Below are 23,882 nucleotides of genomic sequence, written 5' to 3'. Positions count from 1 at the left end.
TGACCATATGTCCCCAGAGACATGGGACAGGACAGAGCACTTTGCCTTTGTTCTCCATAGTCTCAAGACTGAAGCTTACCCAGAAGGTGACTCTTGTCCTGTCGTGGACATCTGCAATGGTTGGAGACATTATTGGCTGTGGCAGCTGGAGGCTGTTACTGACATCCAGTGGGCGGAGGTCAAAGATGTAGCTAAACATGCTGGCTTTGCAAGGTGCCAAGGTGCCCCCCACTTGATACGAGAAAGGTCTGCTGTTCAGGTACTTGTATTGTCAAAGTGGAGACACACTGCCTGGGACTGACATCCCCACCGGCAGGTGTGTAGCCAGGACAGTTTGGATGGTACCAGAATAACTTCCCAGATGGTCTGTACAGGATGCATTCTCTGCCCTCCTCTCTCAGGAGTCTGCTGCCCGCCTGCAAGTTTGCAGTGGAAAAATACTTTTCTGTGTTAGTCAGAGGCACTTGGAAAGAGGCCAGGAGGGCCTGTTCTAATCTGGGAGAGCTGGCAAGGGTACCTGTGCTTCAGGCTATAGAAGCTGCATTCTAGAGACCTTTCCTGAGATGTTTAATGCCCCCGCCACTGTTCTCAGGAACTTCACGGGACTCCTGGGTGACTTTATTGAGGCTCGGTGACCTGCAGCTGTCTGCAGAGATATTCAGTTTCCCAACTGGAGACGTGTCGCAAAGCTGCATCACAGAGTCGGGTGTTTTCTTCATCTGGTGACCTTGTCTCAGCTATTTCACACTCCCTGGTTGCTCAGCTCTCCAGTGGGGTAGTAACCCTTCCTGTCTGCCACGGAGGGCATTGTGTGGCCATACAAACGAATCCTTGAGTGATCCCAGTTAACTGTAAAATGTCTACACTAGTGACGCTCACCTGAGGTTGGGATGTGTAAGCTTATTTGCTCTTTGGTCTTGTTTTTAGAAGAGCTTCTGTTTAAACTGGGTCTGTGGCAAGATAAAAATATACTGTCTTCTTCACTAAGGGCTCCTCAGCTGGACAGGCCTGTGCTACACCTGATAGACTATGCTCCCCAAAGTCTTTATTGGATTGTCAAGGCTCTGAAAGTCCTCCATGACCTCCTAGGTAACTTTACCTGTTGAACTTGACCCACTGCGATTCTCTTCCCAGTCTGCGGTTGCGTACATCTGTTTATGTTATTTGTTTAATGTCTAGGCTGTAGATTCCATGAGAACTCATTTTACTCATGGCTGTACCCTGGCACAGGACTGCCACACGGATGCTCAGTGGTGAATTACCTAGTGGATGGGTAAATGGTAGGAGACATAAAAGCATGGCTTTGACGTCAGATGGCCCTATGTTTATGCATGACTCTACCCTGCTCCCTACTTCTCCCCTCCTGTGCCCATTGGGTCACCACCATGGTTGCCTTGGTACTTTTGTCCTCATGGCACTGTGGCCCTCACTTTATCTGTTTATTTATGTGACAGGATCACCTGATCTTGAACTTGTGATCCTCTTGCCTTCTTCTAAGTGCTGAGACTGCAGTGCACACCACTGTTCCCAGCTTCCAGGGTTCTGGGGATTGAATACACAGCTTCACACATGCCAGGCAGGTCCTCTACCAAGTGAGCTATCGATTCTTTGACTAATTCCTTCTCCCATGAGACTAATAAGCTCCATGAGAGCAGGTGATGTGCTTACCTTGGCTTGCCATTGTCTCTTCAATTTTTAGCCCAGCACTTGTCATTTAGGAGGTCATTAGCTGATACATGTGCAGATGAACAAGCCTAGCTGCTACAGACATCTTCCCATGTCAGAAGGATGGGGATTAAATGAGTGGTATAGTAAAGCACTGGACTGCACCCCCCCCCCCAGTCACATCAGCTTTCTCTGCCCTGTTAGAAACGCTGGAGCTCCCTGAACTGGTGTATTTCTTCTGCATGAGCAGAGGTCTCTGTGGATGCCTCTGGGTAGGTAACAGGTTGATTCTTCATTGTCCTGAGGTGTGTGGAGACATCAGTGCTTAAAAATGCCAAGTGCTGGCTGCTGGCAGTTTGTTAGAATTTCAAGGGAATGCTCTTCATAGGTTCCAAATGGTATTGTGGGGTTGGTCAGAATGTCTTGAGTTCTTTGCTTTCCGGACGCTGGAAGCTTTCCCTGAACCATACAGCATCCCAAAGTTGCCTTGTGGTCTCAGAGGGATATGGATTGAGAACTTGAAGCCGAATGCAGAGAATTCTTTGACATTCTTCACTTTTCTGTGCCACCCAAGAAAGACATGGAGTATTGGATGTTACAGAGTCAGGGGTGGGGGATGTGTCTTCATCACATGGGAGGTGAGAAAACTAAAACCAGGCAGAGAAACGAGACTTGGAGGCAGCCCTAGAATCCCAGGTCAGTTCTGCTGCCTGGGAAATCTCATCTCTTTCATTGCTGACCTTCCCGGTCATAGTAATATTCTTTAGATTTTTTTCTTATAGATTTATTAATTTTTATGTGCCTTGGTATTTGCCCCCCCCACGCACGCACACACGCACGCATGCACGTGTACCATGTGTGTGCCTGGGGTTCAGAAAGGAGGTTGGATCCCCTTGAGGTAGAGTTATAGATGGTTGTGAGCCATTGTGTAGGTGCTGGTTACCAAACCTGGGTCCTCTGTAAGAGTAGTAAATGTTCTTTTTGTTTGTTTGGTTTTGTTTTGTTGAGACAGGGTTTCTTTGTGTAGCCTTGGCTGTCCTGAACTAGCCCTGTAGACCAGGCTGGTCTGGAACTCACAGAGATTCACCTGCCTCTATCTCCCATATGTAGGGATTAAAGGCATGCACCACCACTGCCTGGCTGCAGCAAGTGTTCTTAACCACTGAACCATCTCCCCTTAGTAATGTTCTTTTAATTGTGATAGTTTCCTTTTTTTCTCTTAAGACAGGAGGCATATATGGGCAGGACCACCTCTTAGCTACTACTCTCTTTTCTTTAGGAATCATAGACCAAGAAATTCTTGATCGCATTTGATGTCTGAGCATCAGTGAAATCCAAGCCCACTTTGGTTCACACTGAACAGGATTTATAAATATACCCAATGCTGATTTTTCAGCTTTGGGGCCAAGATCCCTTCCAGTATAGAGTGACAGTATACATTACTGCTTCTTTGGGACCATGCGTCATGAAACCTCAGTGGACCTCAGGGAGGTTCTGACCTCATGGGTTTATTTAAAGCAGGTGTTTTGGAATTTGTGATGCTTGCTTGAACTTTAGAACTTTGAAAACCCCACAGTTGTGAGGACAGGAAATGGGTTGTGTGTTTATTACCGACGCCATTGGCATTTACCTTGGAACCCCTAGCATGCCCAAAAGGCATGGGAATGCAGAGATGATTTGGCCTCCTCAGTTTGGAAATGGGGAGGATGAAGAACCAGGAAGGGGGAGCACAGGAAATGGGTAAAAGAGCAGGACCAGTACTCAAGCCTCATGACTCTCAGTCAAGTGCTGCTGTGACCCTGTGATGATGTAAATCCAAGAGCCTAGCCAGGCTGGGTTCTTTCCATACAGGAACCTGTACTTCCAGAAAGCCCTGCTTCCCTCTGAAGTCTGCCCACCGCCCTGGGACCTGGGACAAGGTGCAGGAGGCCATGCTGGGTTTTACAGAGGCAGTGCTGTTCCCTTCAGATATTACCACTGCAATTCCATGGGCTGCTATCACTGTAAATCACGGTAGCATGTGTTCATAGACTTGTTCCCATAGGAAGTTGGCCAGCTGAGTGCTCTTATCCTAACTTCACAGATGAGTCCCAGCTGATTGCATGGCTCTGGTCCATGTGGATGGACAGAGCTTAAGCTTGAACTTACTCCCTTTGCCCCCATATATCTCAGAATGCTCTAACTCTGTGACTGAGCTGCCTTTATTCTTCAAAGCAGAGCCATTGTCTAACTTTGGCCAATGGTACTCCATTGTCCCAAGCACCCAGGAAGGGCATTTAGTCATCTTGGCTCCTTTAGCATTTGTCTGTAGGATGCTGACTCTAGGAACGTTGCACTCTGCTACAGAGTGAACGGAACACTGAAGCCCAGAGCTACCTTCAGGAAGCTTGTGGTTGGATGAGCAGATTAAATATTTAGTAGAAGAATAAAGAGTGTGGTGGGGCGCCAGAGGAATGGCTGATACACCGGGGGTTTGGGTTTCAGGAGAGATGGTGTCCGGAGGGAAGGGCAAGCAGTTGTGGTGGGGCTTTGGGAAGGACACATTTTATTAGGAGGAGTGTAGACAAGTTGGTTCTCTTGAGTTTTCCTTTCCTCTGGAAAGACTCGTAAGCCTTCTGGCTTCGCTTTTACCATGTGCCAGTGGGAGGTCTCAGACATTATGACGTTTCTAAAAATTTTGTTTTTACTATACTTTGTTGTGTGTGTTGAGGGACAGAGGGGGTGCACATGTCATAACATCAGTGGAAAGGCCAGAGGATACCTTGTGGGACTCAGCTCTCCCCTTCCACCTTGTGTGACCTGGAGATGGATCTCAGACTGTCACGTGTGGTTCAAGGTGCCTTTACCTGCTGAGCCATCTTGCTGGTCCTGTTATCTTTATGTTTATCCCAGCTCCAAAATTGCGTTCTGTGAGAAATAAAACTGACTTAAGGAAATAATCAGCATAGAGAGATATGTTCAGACAATGATTGTCATGGCATGCACAGCAGCCTATTCTAATGACAAAACAAATGAAATGAAGGGAGATTGGTTAAAAGAATGATTGTCATGCCATGCACAGCAGCCTATTCTAATGACAAAACAAATGAAATGAAGGGAGATTGGTTAAAAGGCCAATGGCATAGCCACATTCTGGGACATCACATTGTCATTTAGAGAAGTGTTTTAGAAGGAGGTTTAATGTCAGAGGAATAGCCTCATATTGTAGATCCTAATTTTTAACTAATGTTTTAAAGAGACCAGGAAGAAATATACCAGCTTATTGTGTCTCATGAGCTAGAATAAAGTGCATTTTGTTTTCTATGCTAGCAAGACCCTTAATCTCTCTGGCTCCCCTTCATGTGACTGGAAAGAAGTTGCAGACATTGTGATTTTTAAACATTTTTAATTATACTTCATTTATTGTGTGTATTGGGCAGGGGGAGTGCACACACGGGTGAACAGATCATACAATCTGTTTATATCCTCATAAACCCTGTGTATAAGTAAGATGAGAATGGCTCACTCCCCAGTCCAGAGTGCGGCATGGATTCTGTGACAAGTCTGTCCCCTGGACCTCAGTGAGAGGTCACATGGAAAGCAGCACAAGGCAGTAGCAGGAGGCGGGAAAAGTGGCCTCTATTTTTGGCTCAGTCATGAGTCAGCTTGATCAGCTTGGGCTCTTTCGGACATCAGTGAGCCTTCGTTTCCTCATCTGCAGAGGGAGAGTCATAAAACGTCCCAGTGCCCCAAAGTACATTTGTTCCTAAAGACAGAATTTCTTCACTCCTGTGGAGCCAGCAGAAGGCTTGAGCTGGTTCCTGGACTTGGTCTTCCTTGGGGTTGGGTACCTCTGACTGAAGGCCAGCACAAGGTGGGATTCTGGCATCCTAACTAGTTTGCCAAACTGTGAGATGTAAAGACCACATCTAGCCACTAGAGGGAAGCATTGCTTGATTACAGTCCCTGGAGGAGCCTTGGTCTGTGTGCCGGATTCAGAGTCCAGCATTTTAAAGGAAAAAGGACTTTGGAAGACACTCTACAATGTAAATACGCTGTCGGTGGGAGATGATAGAGCTAAGTGTAGCCAAGTGGTCTATGTAAAGTCACACATTGCTTCTCTAAGCCTGCAATATAAAGCCAGAAGATGGCTACAGAGTGACAAGTGGGCCCTATAAAGAATAAACAAGCACGTCTTGTCCTGTGAACCCAAGGGATCCAGCAGCATACCATTCCAGAGCTCTGGCTGGGTGCAGTGAGGCCTGGAGTCAGAGAAGAACAGCAAATGTCAGCCTGACCAGAGAGGCTCATGTCTGCAGTATGTGGTGGAGTGCAGGAACTTTGCACACTTACGTGGCTGCTGCTCTCTCTTCTCCTGTCTGATGTCTGCCTGCCTAGGACCCCGCTTGTGGTGGGGCCCTGGGATTGTTCCAGGAAGCCCTGCAGATATTCTTGCCATCTTCCTTCCCAGGTCCCAGGATGAGTCTTTTCCAGTGAGTTTCTTAAGGTGTGCCCAAGTGATCTGTGTTCTTATTATTTTTCTGGGTTTGCAAGGAGTCCTGACTGTTTGCTTCCCACCTTCCAAAGGCCTTGTTTCCTCAGCCCCGGGCTAACTTTAGCTTTGATTTGCAAATGCCCACTCGCCCTAAACATTACAGTGAGGTGGAATTGTGTACTGTCCTGGGAGCCGAGCAGCGAGGCAACCTTGGGCAGGCCACTTCCTTTCTCCTCAGAAAGATCAGTGTCCCAGCTGCAGCTGCATCATCTCTGCTAGCGGTGAAAACCTGGCTGGGTTTTGGTTTTGTCTTTGGCAAGGGTTACCCATTGATCTGTGACCTGGAACAGCGCAGGGTGTGTCCACCTGAAGCTTTGAACTAGGTACATTCATCCAAGGGCAGCAGGGCCTGCAGTCCACCAGATGGCAGCAGTGGGCAGGCGGACAGCCTTGCACACAAGGGAGGTGGAGACAGCCTTTGGAGTAAGAATTTAGCAAGGTCAGAGCTGTTGGCACCTCAAGTCCTTGCTAATCTTTTCTTATGAAAGGAACTGAGGTTGGAGTGCTCTCTTTAACTGGCTGCTCTGTAGGAGATCCGGGGATTGGGGTCTGAGCCGGGGTGGGGACAGTATAGCTTCAAATTTCTTTGGCTCTCTTGATTCCTACTCTCCTACCCACAACAAGGGCAAGACTCCTGTATTGTGACCAGGCCTTCCTTCATCAGTTCTCCTCCCCGCAGGCTATGTTGTGGATGAACTTTAGGGCTATCCTTCAGCCCCCAATACCCAAGAGACCGCTGGTTGCAAGGCCTTGCTGGAGACATGCTGCAGAGGGTGAGACTGGGCAGGGGACCGGCGTTTGCCAGGCACCCTTCATACACTAGCACTCTGCCTGGTCCTGGTTTGCCACTTGCAGATTTCTCATAGTCTCCTGAGTGAGGATCCTTGCCCTGCACTCCAGATGCAGTCCAGGGCTTAGTGGGTTTGGGTGGCTTTTCCACCGTAGCATCATTTACTTAAGAAACAAATCGGTTATTTCCCCTCACTGTGACCTCACTGGGTGTGTAGCAAGTGGTTGTCTCCGTTTAGGTGACTGGATGGTTTAGAAATAACAACTTCCTTCCCATAGTCTCGAAAGTCTTATCAAAATGCTGGCCGATTCCTCTTTGAGTTTGTTTCCCGGTTGGTAGGTGGCCATTTCCCTTGATGTAGCGGAGGAAAGAGTCACCTTCCATAGGCCCCGCCTCCTTCCATCATCACACAGGGCCAGGATTTCAGCCGTTTCAGGAGGATGCTGACATCAGCCCTGCACGGTTTCCTAGATCTTCGGGTGGGGAGGAAGGAAGCCAAAGCCAGTGGAAAAAGGAAAGTTGTGGCAAAGCTGTCAGCGTTGCTTACACTCCAGATGGCCCTGGGAAGGGCTCAGAGGTCACTAGCAGAGGTTTGGGAGAGTTCCATTCAAGGAACTCTCTTTCCTGGGGAGGATTGATTTGTTCCAGGGCTTCTCAAAGTGAGCATTAAGTGGCCAGGCCGTAATTTTGTCGTCATTTTTAGTTTCTTGACACATGACACCATGCTTTGCCCTTTCTTGGAGACCTTGCCTGTCCCTCTGGAGCTCTCTGTAATCAGTGGCAGCCAGTTCCTTAAAGTGTTCTCAGTGTGTGCCAAGAGGACAGTAGTCCATTTTGAGGAATCTTGGAGGAATCAGCTCTTTTTCAGTCTGAGAATGACTATCTGGGAAGCTCTGAGGAGCAAGCACCAAGTTCCAGTTTGCAGTTGCTGGCACCCTGGGCAAGTCATTTTGCCTCCCTGCACCTGCATTTCCTTGCCCGTAAGATGAGAACCATGGCCATGGTCGCTGATGTCACTGCCTCACAGGGGTGTGCTGCTCACTGAGTCATAGTTTCTTCCTGCATCCCTTCACACAAACACTTGTATTGACTGGGGAGGGCATTCCAGGCAGGGGAAGGACTGTCGACAGCTTGGTGTGGATGAGGACACAGTGGGGATTTCTGTGAGGGAATCACACTCTGGCTCTTACAGGCTCGTCTGTCTAGGCCTCATACTTACTCTTGGCTTCAGGTCTTAGGTGCACTGGACCTTGAGGGGGGAACCCTTTCCTCCAAGGTGGGGTAGCTGTTAGTATCCACAACATGGGCTGAGACTGGAATCACCTGACCCCCTGGTCTGTTGATCTGTCTTCTGGTCATTTAGCAAGCCATCACATTGCCTTTCCTTCCAAAACTTAATTATGTTTTTTTTAATTTTGTGTGTGCTCTGTGTGTGTGTGCTCTGTGTGTGTGCATGCGTGTGTGTGTGTGCGTGCGTGCGTGCGTGTGTGTGCGTGCGCTGTGTGTGTGCGCGCTCTGTGTGTGTGTGCTCTGTGTGTGTGTGCTCTGTGTGTGTGCGTGCGTGCGTGTGTGTGCGTGCGTGTGTGTGTGTGTGCGTGCGTGCGTGCATGTGTGTGCGTGCATGCGTGTGTGTGTGCGTGCGTGTGTGTGCGTGCGTGCGTGTGTGTGTGCGCGTGTGTGTGCGTGTGTGTGCGTGCGTGCGTGCGTGTGTGTGTGCGCGCGCTCTGTGTGTGTGTGCTCTGTGTGCGTGCGTGCGTGTGTGTGTGTGTGTGTGCTCTGTGTGTGCATGCGTGCGTGCGTGTGCATGTGTGTGTGTGTGTGCGCGCGTGCGTGCGTGCGTGCGTGTGTGTGTGCGTGCGTGCGTGCGTGCGTGCGTGTGTGTGTGTGTGCGCTGCAGCACACTTGCAACATGTGTAGAGGTCAGAGGCCAGCTCTCAGGAGTCAGTTCTTTCCTTCTACAATATGATGCGGGATGGAATGCGGGTCATCGGGTTTGGCAGCAGGTGATTTATCCACTGAGTCCTCTCACCGCAGCCTGTGAAGCATCTAGTGAGGACTTGAAAATGAGCCTCTCTGGGGCTTCTCCCAGCAGCTCCCTGAGAGGATTTACATACAGCACCTCTTTAATTCACATGGAAATGTTGTCAAGTGAGGCCTGTCCTCCCTTGGCAGGTGAGGAACTGGAAAGGGGTCACCTGTTCTGGTTACTAGGCCTCATGCTTTCAGTGTCAACTCTTAGGTCACCATCATCTTTACAGTTGTGAGGGTCAGAAGGTGCTGCATGTGAAAGAGTGGTGTCCCCAGTGTGTGCGCACAGGCAGGGCCTGCGGTCCTGTCCCCAGCTTGGGGTGGACTCCATCACATGGGCTCTACCCCTGTTCTCCAAAGCCCCTTTCCAGTCTGCTCTCCTAGGTAGTGGGGAGTCCACTGGGCAGTAGCAGACCGGAGTCCTGGCCCTGTCTGTGCTGGCGCATCCTGTGTCCTTGGACCCTTCCCCTCCTTAGCTCAGCTTCTTTCTTTAGAATCAAGTGCTGAGATTTGCCTTCATGGCACTGTAGGCCCCTCCCCCAACTCGAGCCTCCTGCTAGCTTTGTTCAGGGTGTGATTCTTAGCTGCAGAAGCCCTGAGGGTATAGTTTTCTTTCATGCTGGGAGGGAGAGAAGCAAGATTATTTTTTTTAATTACACAGCTAAGATTAGGCAGCAATCTACATTTTAAAGTGTTATTAATAAGAATCTAAAAGTGTTGGAAGAAGCTGTGGTGTTTGAATATGGAATGAGTTGGGAAACATCTGCAGAGGCACTGGCCTCAATCAGGGCATTTTCTTCGGGTGCTAAGTGGCTTCTAGGTGTGACCAGCAGGTTCCTGTGCTGTTAGACCCCATGCCCTTGACCCACAGGATCAGGAAGCCCAAGGACCAATTAAAGACATCACAAACCCTGAGTTCATCAGAACAGAGGCTCATGGCTTTTTGGCTTTAGGGAATAATAGTCACAACATTACTAAAATCCTTGTACTTAGACATTGCTAAGTGCTTTCATGTTTATTGGCTGCCTTTAATCATGGGCACTGAGAGGTAACCTTTGCTCTGGCTGAGGCTTTCCACTTAATGAAAGGTGGCATTTGAACACTGCAGAATGTACATATACCTCAAACATCATGTGCTACGCTACCAACAGTCACACTTTTTATGTCATCCAGACAAACAGTTTAAGGAAGAGAAGGAAGGAAGGGGAGGGCAGAGAACATAGTTTGCTATAGAGAAGCCCAAGCATGTGGCCAGAAGTTGGTGCCGATCCTGGCTACCTGCTGCCGCCTGTTCACTGTTCCCACTTTATTTCTTAGTAGTCCATACAATAATTCCTCAGTTATGTTTTGTGGGTGTAACTGTCTCTTCCATTGGTGTGGGAGCTCCGGGAGGGGAGGGAGCTTTGTCTATGTCAGTGTAGACTTGGTATGGAGTAGGTGTTTACTCTGTATCATCATTCAGGGGACACAGTCCATCGTGATGGGGAATGGCGTGGTGGCCGGGTCTCTCCTGTGGGACACTTTCAGCACAGTTACATATCTGTGGTCCAGGAAGCAGAGAGCTCAGGCTGAGAGTCAGGCAGTGCTTTGCCATCACGTGACCCATTTCCTTCAGCTCAGTGAGGTCTAAAGCTCCACATCCTTCCAACACAGCAAAGATAGAGTGTTCAAGCACATGAGTCTTTGGGAACATTACACTTTCCAGCCTGACCAGAGGGCAGGCTACTAAACGAGGTAGGACTGGGGTTCTCAGAGGCCTCCCACCAGTCTGAAGCTTTGTCCTCTCCTGGCTCTGTTTGGGACCCTGCATCTTGCAGTTGGCCCTGCAGCCCAGTCTGGTCCTGACTTCTGATTCGGTGCCTGCTGAAGCCAGTGGAAAAAACAGTAGGTTTCTGTAATGCCCATGTGTTGTGGACTCTGATCTTTGCCATGTAGGCTAAGAATGAAGGTCACTCCCTAGCCTGGCTCCCTTTGCGCCTCTAGCCCAGGTGTGTGTCTTTGGGAAGAGGCAGTGTACCTAAATGAAAAGCGAAGTCAGGGTCATATGGGCCTGCATGTCCTCTATGGGACAGTGACTGAAGACACTGCTTTTTGCTGGCAGGTGACTGGGTCCCATCCTCATGTTGCCATGACAGCTGCTGGCTCTGAATCTAAGATCAAACTCTGAGATTTATTTTCTCATCTCAGATTTGAGGGTCAGCCTACTCATAGGGTGCTTATGTGGGTTAATTGTGACAGTCTACATAATGACTAAGTGCCTTCATAATATTTGCTTTAATATCACTGATGCTTTCCCATTTGCTAGCTGTGTGATTTTAACCCATGTGTCCTGGTTGGAAAGTGGGAGTGACACCTATCATTGAAGTAGAGTTCCATAGTCAGCGTCTCCTGTAGCCCAGGCTGACCTCAGACTACTGTGGAACCTAGAATGGCTTTGAATTTCTGCTTCCTTTGTCTTCATCTCCTTGTGCTGGGATTAAGGCATGCCCCATTGTATTGTGATACAGGGATCAGACTCAGGGCTTCTTATATGCTGGGCAAACACTCCACTGACAGCTACTTCCCAGCCCAAGAGTCCATTCGGGATAAGTAAGTCTTCCCAATGTTCTCATCTTTTCATGTAGTCTCTTTGTAGTTGAGAAAACCAAGAACGAGTGCTATATTCCTGTATTAACCTTTCTTATGTGAGATTGTTCATAATGTGACTTTGGAACTTTGGGAAATTCTACTAAAATTAGGATTTATCATTAAGTCTCAATTTTTATTTGAATCATCAACTGTATAGATGGCCTTTAAAATCAGAGTGCATGTCTCATTTTATGACACTGATCAGACTGAAGATTCTCAAGGTGTCAATAAAATTAAATAGCACATCACGCATGTGGCCCTGAAGAATTTTCGCCATCATCATTGAAGCCTTTATTTGCATATGTGTGAGAAGTTGTCTATTTGAGCCCTCTTCATTTATGGGTGGGAAAGTTGGCTTTAGAGAGAAGGGACCTTTTCAAGGCAGTGCAGCCCAGGATTAGGATTCTGGTCTCATGGTCATTGGCCAAAGTTCCCTCCCCTCCATTCCCTCCCTCCCCTCCCCTCCCCTCCATTCCCCTCCCCTCCCCTCCATTCCCATTTGCTCTGGTTCATCCTTTCCCTTTCTTTCTCCTTCCCTCTTGTCTCCAGCTCACCTTGTTTCACATCTCTTGTTTTCTCAGCCTTAGCTGATCTGTATCAGGGCTTCTGGTGCGCCACTCACTATATTGAATCAGGAAGGAAGGAAGGAAGGAAGGAAGGAAGGAAGGAAGGAAGGAAGGAAGGAAGGAAGGAAGGAATCTAAAACCCTATGATAGCGCCTTCAGCGTTCCTCCTTATGATCGTTAGTGGCTTTGATTCGAAGACAGTGCTTCAGGTTGGCGTTGACCGAGAAGTTTTGAAGAATTGTTAGCAATTGTGTGTATGACCATGGGCATCCCTGTCATACAGGCTGTCATACATACTCAGTTTGGGAGGATAATATGGGCGCATATTGCCATATTACCACTGCCTTAGTCACTGTTCTGTTGCTGTGAAGAGACACCATGACCTCAGCAATTGTTATAAGAGAAAGTATTTAATTGGGGGCTTACTTGCAGTTTTAGAGGTTAGTCCACTGTCATCATGGCTGGAAGCATGGCGACAAGCAGGTGCTGGAGCAGTAACTGGAGCTGCTTCCCTGACTGGGAGGGAGGGAGGGACAGAGACAGACAGACAGAGAGAGACAGACTGAGAGACTGACTGATCCTGGGCTTGGTGTGGCCTTTTGAAGGCTCACAGCACCTCCCTCATCCAGTGACACACTTCCACCAACAAGGCCACGCCTCTTAATCCTGATCTTTTAAAAAGTTCCATTCCCTAGTTACTAAGCATTGAGATATATGAGCTTATGGGGGCCATTCTTATTCAGACCACCACAGCCACCATGGACTGCCTGATTCATGCAAAAGTATCCGTGAAGTAGCTCTTCAAGGGGATGCTGTTACTATAATTCTGCAGATGAGACTTAGATATGACAGGCAAGGTTGGCAAAGCTCGGTAGAAATGAAGGAGAGATGGGTGGAGAGATTGTTAGATTCCCTTAGGACACAGGTATTTCTTGAGTACCAACTTTGTGCTGATCTCTGTTATCATGGAGCTGGCTTTCTAGAGGAGACAGTTCCTCTAATACGTATTTCTTTGTTAAGACAAATGCTCTCAAAGCGCTGAGTGGGGTTCTACAGGTTGTTGTGCACACGCATCTGGTTTGGGTTAAGAGGTGAAGGTGAGTAGGACTTGACCAGGTGAGTGGGGTTCAGATGTAACTTGGAGACAGGAGGACCAGAGAGGACAGAGGCCTGTGGGAAACATCAGAGCACATGGGATAGAAGCTTCTTAACCTGCCTGCTGGCACCTGAACCTCTCTTCCCCTGTGCCTACCCCAGGGTTGATGCGGTATGACTCTTATGTGCTGTCTTAGTTTCTTTCCCTGCTGCTGCGATAAAATATTGTTACAAAAGCAATTCAAGGGAGAAAGAGTTTATTTTAGCTCACAATTCAAATTACAGACCGTCCCGGGGAAGTCAAGGCAACAGGCTCTTGAAGCAGCTGGTCACATGGAATCCACAACGAGGAAACAGATAAATCTAAATCGAAACTTGCTTTCCCCAGGGAAAAGCCGTGCTCACAGTTAAGACAGAAGAGCAGAAAATTATTTTTAACAATTTACCTTCCTTCCAAGGGCTTAGAACTCGCAAGTCACCAGAAAATGGCTTATTACAACCAGAACAAATTCACAGACTGAGTGACTTTCTTGTGTGCACATTCCAGAAGGTCTCATAGCTTCCTGGAGTAATTGGATTGGGGGATTGAAGAGAAGAGGTTAAGTGGCCTTGCCTTTGTCTGACCCGTGGGTTTTCTTTGACTAGTGTTAGGTTGTTTTCTATCATCCATGATGGTCTGTTCCCTTTTTGGACAGTCTATTAAGAAAATGTGAATGTTCTTTTCACCCATCTTTCTGTCACTTCAAGACCCCCTTCCTTGTAAGGAGTGCCTCTTTACAGAGGAGCTCGGTTGTGTTGTCACGCTCCTGGCAGCAGCCATAGAACACCCCCCCGTGACCGTAGGGCAAACAGTGCTGGGTGGGTGGGGTGGTGACAACAGAGCTTTGGCATATCCTCCTGACTGCAGAGGGCTCCCCATCCCTGAGCTTTTTGGTTTGTTCGGTTTGAGACAGGGTCTCAGTGGGTAGTTCTGGCTGACCTAGAACTCACTATGTAGACTGGACTGGGCTCAGACTGTCGGATCTGCCTGCCTCTGCCGTCCAAGTGCAGGAATGAAAAGGCGTGCGTCACCATGCCTAGCCGCCACCTTCTAGCTTTGTGCTTGGTTATCTTTTTCCCTCTTAAAAGCACGTGATGTTTGATGGAATGTTCGCAGGAGGTCTCAGGACAGTTAAATGACTTGATAATGAAATAATTTTTATGACTTTTATAGGTCATCTCTGCACCTTCTCCTACTTTTAATGGCCCCGCCACCTCCATCAGTCCTGAATGAAATTCTGTAATCTTCGTGTGCTGTTTATCTCTTTTCCCATCTAATGTGGGGCAAGCCATAACAGCTTTTCTCTTCTTCCCCTTTCCCTATGATTTCAACCCTGTTAGGCCTTGGCACATCCTAGGCTCTGTTTCTAGGCCCGCTTCCTTCTTTTCATTTACACCTCTGAGGTTTGGGCGCCATGTCCCTGTGAGTCCATCTCTGCCTCCCTCTCGGCCTGGGTGGAGGAGCAAACACCATGCACTTAGCATACTGAGACGATGCACTTAGAACAGTGCCAGCATGCTGTGGGTGCTCCAGAAGTGCTGGCTGCCAACTGTCGTCTCAGGACATGGATGGACAGTCTTTCAGGAAGCCCCATGCCTGGTTTAGGTCCACAGTCTGCCCAGGTACACTTGCTGTGGTTTCCACAGTAAGTGTGAGGGACCAGGGCGTGATGAGTCTTACCACTTCTTCTCTAGTTTTCTCATGACAATTTTATTCTCTCTATATTCGTGTGTGTGTGTGTGTGTGTGTGTGTGTGTGTGTGTGTGTGTGTGTGTGTGTGTATTCTACACAGGGTCTCACACTGTAGCTCACGTGAGCCTGGAACTCCCTATGCAACTCTCCGAAGCTTGCCTCTACCTTAGACCAATTATCCTGTCTGCAGATACAGGTGTCAGCTACTGTGCTGGGCTTATGTTGTATATTTTAGAATAAGGACACATAGCCACAGTTTATAAAGGGTGAAATGTAAGTGTCCATTTTAATAAAATAACTGAAAGTACGTATGTTGACTGAAAAACCTTGTCACTGATAAAGGGTGACAAGTGATGGAGTGTAGGGACTACTTGCTCTTTCCCTGTGCCCAGGTGAGCCTGGCAGTCCTGTACCCCGACTCCCTCCTGAGATCCTGCTCCTGCTCCCCATGGGACCTGTGGGTTTCTCTGCATTGCTTATCTTCTTGTTGTTCCTCTGTACCCTCCTCATTCTCTGGTTTCTTTTCTTACCCAGGAGTTCACCTTAAATGGCATTCATTCCATCACCCAAAACAGTTCCAAGTTCCAGCTTGAACAGAGTCCTCCAGGATGTTCTCTAGTCCTTACTGCTCGCTCACCCTGCTGTTTTCTGTGTTTCTCTTCCATGTGGAGGCTCACTTCTTTAGACTAGGCCGCACTGCTGACTTCACTTAGAGCTGTTGTGGCATCTCTCTCTCATGTATCATTTATCTGTAGACATGGACCTACACTTTCTAGATGACATTAATGTACCTAGTTTTTAATCACAGTAATATGTAATTCTTTACTCCAAGGAAAAGGCTCATTTGTAAACTCTATGATCTGATCTCCTTGTATTTGAGTATTTGACAGGGAGCTTTAGCTTAGGACACATGTCTGTCTGCTTTGCACTAATGAGATGTGTGTGTGTGTGTGGTGTGTGTAGATTATTTTCTTTTATTCTCAGTGACATAAAGCTATAATCTAAATGTCGAATGCAGCTGAGTCCTGAGTTGTGCATGGCCTTCTGGGAGGTCCTGCTGGTGGGAGAAGCTGTGGAGCACACAGAGCATGATGCTGCCTCCTTGTACATGGATATCGTTGTTGTAGACACCATCAGACTAGGGGTCAGAAGATAGACATCTTCTAAAAAAGATTTAGGTGTTTGTGCATGTGTGCGTGTGAGTGCTATGTAGTGCTGGTGCCTCTGGAGGTCAGAGAGAGCATTAGATCATTTGGAGTTGGATTGACAGGTGGTTGTGACTCAATTGATATGGGTACTAGGAACCAAGTGCTCTCAACCACTGAGCCATGTCTGCCTGATCCATTGGTTTAAACCTCTATTCTGTCATCTACCATTTGGATTCGACTGAGTTGTTTAACTTCTCAAGTCATTTAATTATCTTAGTCATCTACATCAGTCATGAGGCTTCATTGAGCTGGTGTCTTGGGACACCTCTTTCTCCCTAGAAGGCCATCCCTTACTGTCCTTTAACAGAGGAATCTTCTTCCCTTGTGAGCCCTGTGTACAGTGTTTTTAGTATAAGCAAACTCAGAGAAGAGCATACTAAACTTATGTTTGAGGCTGTTGGGTTGGCCCGCTTTCTGCCTTGTCTCTTCTAGAATGTCTATGACTTCCCTAGAGAGTATGAAAATTAATTAGTTAATGTTTGTAAAGTGCCTTAAGGTGGAAAGTGCTGTGTAAGTGGAATGGTCGAATTGCCATTGGAGATGTAATAATGATGGCACCATAGTCTGGCAGTCTTGCCTGTCTCAGACATCAATAATCAATAACAGAAAGTTCTAAGATGTTTTACTTGATTTGAAAGAAAGGATCCAGGGTGATGTTTATGATAAGACAGTTCTTTCTGTGGTCAGGGAGATGGCTCAGTCAGTAAGGTGCTTACTGTGTGGACATGAGAACCCGAGTTTGAGTCCCCCACACACAAAAAAGTCAGGCACAATGGTGTGTGCCGGTAATTCCAGTGCTGGAGAGGCAGAGACAGGAAGATCCTTTAGGTGGAGCGCAATAGAGAAAGATACTGGCTGTGTCTCTACATGCACACATGTGTATGTGCACGCACACACACACACACATACACACACACAGAGTGGTCATCTTCAGGACTCTCCTACTAAGGCAGTCTGATTATAAATTCTGACCAGTTTAAATAGAGGGACTGGGCACAGACTCAGTCTAATCCACATAAGTGAGGGAGGAGGGTTTCATGGTTACAGTGACTTGAGCCATAATGAATGCAGCCTGGGCCACTTGAAGAGGTGCAGCTTATCCGTGTGTCCCCAAACAGGCCAGTTCTCCGAGCTTCCTTTTCTTAACTTACATGTCATCATGGCAATTAGAGAACACAAAGGTGGTAAGTTTCATCTTTCCTGGGAAAGTTGAGAGTTCAAGAAAGGGTTCATAGGACCTTAGACTTGATAGAGCTGTAATTGCCAGGTAATGAAGGGCAGCTGGAGTGGTAGTTAGTTCATTTGGGTTAGGAAATGGTAGCCACAGCAAAAGGAAAAGCATGTAGATATGCAGGGGACCAGTGCTCCCAGTGCCACATTCCCAATTGCATATTCCCAGTACCCTGTGGGCTGTACAGGCTTGGTTCCTGTCTTAGTCTGTGTTCTATTGCCGTGACGAGAAACCATGACCACAGCAACTCTCATAAAGGAAGCACTAAACTAGGACTAGCACTACAACTCAGAGGTTTAGTATACTAATTGTCATCATGCTGGGAAACATGGTGTCACACAGGCAGATATGGTGCTGGAGAAGTAGCTGATAGCTCTACATTGGAATCAGCAGGAAGCTGGAAGAGAGAGACAATGGGCCTGGCTTAAGCATCTGAAATCCGAAGCCTGCCTCAACTGACATAGTTCTTCCAACAAGGCCACACCTCCTAATAGTGCCATTCCCTGGTGACCAAGCATTCAAATATAGGAGCCTGTGAGGGCCATTCCTATTCAAACGACCACCGTTCCTATCCTAGGAAGCCTGGAAGTCAGATTTCTTTGTCTCTACCTTAGTGCCTGCCAGCCTGCTGAACCTAAGAATGGATCCCTGCAGAGCCCATATGTCTGTGGTCTTCTGACATTTCTGCCATCATCTCGGGCTGTTTCTTAGCTGCACTGGAAGCCATATGTTTCATATGAGGCCAGATGAAGCTTTGATACCAAACACAGTAGCTTTGTCTTGGATTTAATATGCATTACGTGGTGTTTTGTTTCTTCAGCAGAATTTTTCTTTGTTAAAATAAACACAGATAATTTATATGGCGCACATGGTTATGCATATTTATTGCAAGAATCTGTTAATAATCTATGCCTTGCCGTATTTTGCAATTCTGTTGGAATAACAAAGGCAGCACTTGGTACAACTGAATGAATCTGGTGAAATCTCTCTTATCTGGGGAATGAAAGGCCGTTGCTCCTTTTCCAAACCTCATTTTCTTCTGTCATCTGCAGCGCTGGCCGGCTTCCCACATGGTGCTGGGTAACTGGATGCATTTCTGGCTCCGAATGGCTCTTTACAATTTCCTCCTCTTGCTCCCTTTCTGCTAGCACACAGATACGCTTGCCTTGGCCTGTTAGGATTGCTCCATTGGTTAAAGGAGGAGTCCTTAATGTTACCAGGAGGGGAAAACAAGATTTTAGGAATGGGAAACTGTAGTCAGGATACAAGGCCCCTGGATTGGATAGGAAGAAGGAGAGTTGAGATCAGGCATCTGGGCAAAGCAGAGGGCGGTGGTGGTGGGAGACAGTGGGTGGCCCACAAGCATGGTTAGTTTTACCCATGAAGTCCTCCCTGTACAAGAGCACCATGGGCTTGAGATGCTCCTCTGAAGCTGGCGCTGGTCTTCTCTATTTGTTTGTTCTTGGGGGCCGTTTAGCTTCTCCAAACTTTAGTTCCCACTTAGGTGAACAAAGATTCAATGTTTCTCTTTTTTTTTCTTAAAAAAAAATGTCTGCCCCCCTCTATCACCCCATGCGTGCGTGTATGTATGTGTACATGTTTGTTTGTGATGCCATGGTTACTGGACAGTTATGCGGGGTGTTTCCCTTCTCCCTGGTTTGAGACAGTCTCTTGGTTGCTGCTGTGTGTGCCAGGCTACCTGGCTGACAGACTTCTGAGCATTCTCCTGTCTCTGCCTCCCTTCTCTCCATAGGAGTGCTGGGATTGCAGACATGAACTACACAGGTTCTGGGGATCCGAACTCAGAGCCTCATTTTTCCATGGTGAGGAGTCTGAGCCATCCTCCCAGCCCAATACTCATGTTCTTTATTGGAACATAATGAGATAAACATTCACAATTTTACTAGTCACCCATTTGCTTACCTTTGAGAGTACACCTGGAGAATGTAACCTTTATTCAAAACATGTTTGTTTGTAGAAACTGGCAAGATGTTTACCTGGGGTCGAGCAGACTATGGTCAACTAGGGAGGAGGTTGGAATCTCCTGAAGGCCAGAAACCCCACAAGCAAGATTCACAGCTCACCTTCAGGAGGCCACAGAGCAGTGTGCCTTTGCCTCTGCGTTGCCTGACAGGAGCAGCCAAGGTAAGTGGTGACTTCCCACAGAGGCTGTGTGGTGCTTTCCCTGTCTCACAGTGAAGTGTTTCCTGAAGGCCTTATACGCCAGGTGTTGTGATCTGTTCATATAGAAATCTGAAGGCGTCCTTGCTCATAAGAAGCTAATGGCTTAATATGGTAGAAAAGTCGGTTTTTGGTTACCTAGGTGTTCATCACCATACGTCAGACTGTGCAACTCATTTAGGGAGGTTCAGTGTCCAGAACTGGAAGGATTGGCTTGAGTTTGAGAATGACATGGGCTTGAGGGATGGATGGAGCTTAAGCATTTGGAAGAGTGAGGAGGACTTTTAGGGTCATAACAGCTTGAACAGAGTCATACGGGGTGGGATGTGAGGAAAACTTATGGGGCCTGCTAACAGTTAAATTGGCTAGGGCTTGGAGCTCTGAGGAGGTAATACCAGAGTGGGGGATACCTAGGAGGCCTTAAATGTAAGCTGAACATTCGGCACCTCTGCTTATATTTCCCAGTGAAGAAAACAGTGTAGTCCACTTGCTTATTCAAGCCAGTTTGTCCTGAAGTTAAGACAGGAATCTTAACTTCTCCTGGGTGTATGTTTCTGTCATTAAATTTTCATTTACTTGTGTGTCTTTTTGTTTGTTTGTTTTCCAACATAAAATTTTTATTGATTATTTGGGAATTTCTTATCATGCACTTCAAATACTTACTTCCCAATCCTTCCAGGTCTGCCCATACCCTTGTGACCTACCCCCAAAAGAGGAAAAACAAAATGCAATAACAACAACGAAAAGCAAGTTCAATTTGTGCCCATGTACTTACTAGAGCCTGGTCAAACTCCTGGTGGCCAGTCCCTTAAAGAAATCTGAATCCAAAACTGAGTCCTGGGGGTTTAGAGGATTGGGCATCTAGAGCTGTGTCTTTGAAATGGAGTTAGTTTAACGAAGAATCAGTCTTCATTCAGAGTCTGTCAGAAAAAATTAATAAACCAGTAAGACTTCTGTAATTAGCACGAGGCTAATTACAACCCTCTACACCTGGAGGGCTTCCTGTCCCCAGGGCCACCTGGCTGCCTCCTTCTGGGTTTGTAGGATGGTTCTGTTTATCCTTCACATCCTAGCCCTCCTTCTCCTGAGCCCTTCCTCCATGCAAGCTTGAGGCTTTCCTTTTCTTTCTTCCCCTCCCTTTGATTGACAGTGCACTAAATAGCATTGCAAAGACAGTGTGTACAGCAGTAATAATAATCCCCTCTCCATCTTCCACCCTAACAAAGCACGTGCCATACTTGTAAAAGGCCATAGAGTATTTGTGATTCATTCCAGCATTTGTTTATTACAAGTGCTCTTTTGTTTCCTCTTGGTCTTAGAATGATTATTAAAAAAAACTACAAAGAGCCAAGATGGCACTGTAGGGAAAGAAGCCCTGCCACCAAGCCTGCCACCCACATAGTAGAGGGAGAGAACATACTCCCTCAAGTTTCCCTCCACCTTCCACGTACGAGCTCTGACTTACAGGTGACCACATACATACACACAAGTCAACATTTATCTTTTTAAAGTGGTTTTGTTTTCTTTTTTCGGCAGGGGGTGCTATCTAGCATTACTGACTGGAGGTTTCTGAGACTGTCTAAACCATTCTTTAGACAGATACTTTCCTTTTCATTTTACTCATTTATTCATGTCACTTCCATTGAACTGTGCTGTGAAAGCTGGTTGAGCTGAACTGCTTTCTTAAGATAGACTCTAGGGGTGAAATTCAAGAGCAACAGCCTTGAGTATCTCTGTGATATCTACTGTATTTCTGTAGGTTCTGTTTGGCTCCTCTAGTGAGTGAGTGAGAGAATGGAGTATTCAACTCTTCTGCATAGTGCGTTCAGTTGCAGAGAGCCTGGTACATAGTGTGATAACTTTAGCATTTCCTGTCCTTCCTATGTCATTTGAAACTTTGGGTGGCATAGTAGCAAAGGTACTGGAGCCTCGTCCAGTTCTCTGTCTTTGGTTCTGTTGGCCAGATGCAGGTCACAATGCCTAAGGTGGATCTTATAGAATACACAGGTGTTGCTGAGGATAGCATGCATAGTTCTTGTCAGGCAGTGGGATTTGGTAACTGTTGGCTACTTTCTCTTCTGCAAGAAGCATACAGTGACCTGGGCCAGCCCAGTGTGCCCCACTGCTGAGGACACAGTACAAAAATGGCCCCTGTGAACCTGATATGACATGACTGGGTGCAAGAACTGGGGTTCAACCTAGAGTCTTGTTGTGCTTGTACATGCTAGGCAGGTTCCCTAGTACTTAGCTATATCTCCAGTCCTTTTTTTCACTTTTTATTTTGAGATAGGTTCTTACTAAGTTGCCCAGATAGGCCTTGAACTCATGATTCTCCAGCCTTGACCTCTTAAAGAGCTGAGATTATAGCCCCGAGCTACCAGGTCCAGCAGGTGTGACTTTTAGGAGCAATATAAGGAATGAGCTTGAATCCAGCCCCCTCAGCAGCTGCATTTGGAGCTCTCTTCTCTGCTCCAGGCTCTGGGGCTGATGTGCTTCTGGGGTCTCTATGCAGGTTTAGACTTCAGGCTGCCACATGTTGGTAAACTCTGTGTGTGTGTGTGTGTGTGTGTGTGTGTGGTCGAGGCCTTTGTCTGGCTTCTTTAGCATCTGTTTGCCAGAGGCCCAGGGAGAATGAGGCTGGTAGGCTGTCAGAAGCTGATAGGTATTGGGAAGATTTGCCTTAAAGAAGAAAGCCATACTAAGCCATACTAAGCCATGGTCAATGACTTAGATGACTGGGAATGTAGGGACATGTGGAGAGGCTGACAGTTCCTGACCTATAGGGACCTAAGTATGGCATACACAACTGACCACTGCCTTTAATGTTCATAAATTACTTTTCATGCCCAAGGGATAAGAGGCGTGAGTGAGCTGCCTCATAGGACGTGTGCAGAGCCCAGCCAAGAGGGAGAGCATAGGCAGGCACAACTGAAGTACAGTGTAACCACCTTCTTCACTGGAGAGAAAGGACAAGTGAACGCACAGCTGCTAGAAAGTCGTATGGGCCAGTGTGCTGGGTGCTTAGTGAATGTCTCCTCATGAGTCTGTACACGCTAGCCAAAGCTGTATGAATAAGGAATGCAAGGCCCAGGGTGGGGCCTCCAAAGTGGGCCAGGACTCACGGTGCCAGCCACCCTTGCATCCTTCTCTTCAGGTGAAGCACATCCTTCTAACATGTGCCCTTTCCTGGATGAAAGTTTCTTGTCTGGGTGGCAGAGCCTCTAATGCCCTGAAAGTCTGGATTCTTGTATTCTGAGGGATGCCTCATCTGGGGATGGGTTTACGTGAGATTACAGTCTGGGTGTCTTCCTTTAACATCCCTTCCTTTAACATGATGAAGTTGTGTGTTTCCCACACTATCTGTTTTTGCTTTCTGGTTCTCTCTAGCTTCCTTTGCGCAATTCCAGGGAGCCACACAGTGGGACTCACTGCCACACACACATCAGCACAGTACATGAGCACTTTGTTTGCTTGTGACTGTGCACATATATCACAGTTGCGCATTTCCCATGGGCACTGGCTCTGACTTGCACCCCAAGGTGGAACCCTGCATTTTACAGCTGGGGAGAAGTACTTGCACTCACTTAGTGGTGCATAGGGGCCTCAGCAGCTGGAGTTGATAACCTGGCTTGCCTCTGGGGATCTGGGGTAAGACCCAGGCTGCAGCTTAATGTTGGGTCTCACTCTGATTCCTCCCCGACAGTGAATTTGGGTAAGCTCTTCTCTCCTATCCTTAGTTTCCCAGGATGTTGGCTGATCTAAGAGTCTCTTTCATCTCTCTCCCTTATTTCTTGGCCACGATACTCCTGAAGTTCATGATGGCTCTGACTTCTGGAGCTCCTCAGTTTTGAAGCCATGGCCACTAATCCCAAGCTGCAGCTGGATCCTGGCAGATCTGGAGATGCTGCTTCCTCTAGAGCTCTGGGCTTCAGGGCCATGCCGGTTTGCTTCGTCTGTTTGACCTTTCTCCTTGCTTCTAGTCCAGTTAGGCTGAAGGACCTTAGATGATGCCAGGTTGCCAGTGTGGGCTCTGTTCTGTTTGATGCCTTCTATTCTCCCTGGTTTACTCAGAGCTTGCCCTTAGTCCTGTGACTTGGTGTTATCCCCTGTGCAGATCTCAGGGACCCTGTCCTTCGGGGTTCCTTATTATCCCCCTTCTGCTATTTTTTTTTTGGTGTGTATGTGAGTATTCTATCTTTCCACCTCATCAGGGTCTCTGATGTT

General features: G+C 47.4%; 1 protein-coding gene across 11 annotated transcripts in view; it reads left to right on the top strand.

The window, feature by feature from the left end:
- Sergef (secretion regulating guanine nucleotide exchange factor) overlaps positions 1 to 23,882 on the top strand; it is a 185,422-nt gene that overhangs the window by 27,577 nt on the left and 133,963 nt on the right. For 9 of the 11 annotated variants that reach the window (XR_005873322.1, XR_005873324.1, XR_005873326.1 and 6 more), the window contains one exon: positions 19,456 to 19,622. The exons of the other annotated variants lie outside the window; for them this stretch is intronic. Coding sequence is in view for 4 of the 9 variants with exons in the window: in XM_040736069.1 (XP_040592003.1) it covers positions 19,456 to 19,622 (167 nt within the window). In the remaining 5 variants the exon portion in view is untranslated. The remainder of the gene's footprint in view (positions 1 to 19,455; positions 19,623 to 23,882) is intronic. 11 annotated transcript variants of the gene reach the window in all.

This window comes from Mesocricetus auratus, unplaced genomic scaffold (assembly GCF_017639785.1).
Source record: "Mesocricetus auratus isolate SY011 unplaced genomic scaffold, BCM_Maur_2.0 Super-Scaffold_100054, whole genome shotgun sequence".
Taxonomy (NCBI): Eukaryota; Metazoa; Chordata; class Mammalia; order Rodentia; family Cricetidae; genus Mesocricetus; species Mesocricetus auratus.
This window is presented reverse-complemented; position numbering and strand designations above follow the sequence as displayed.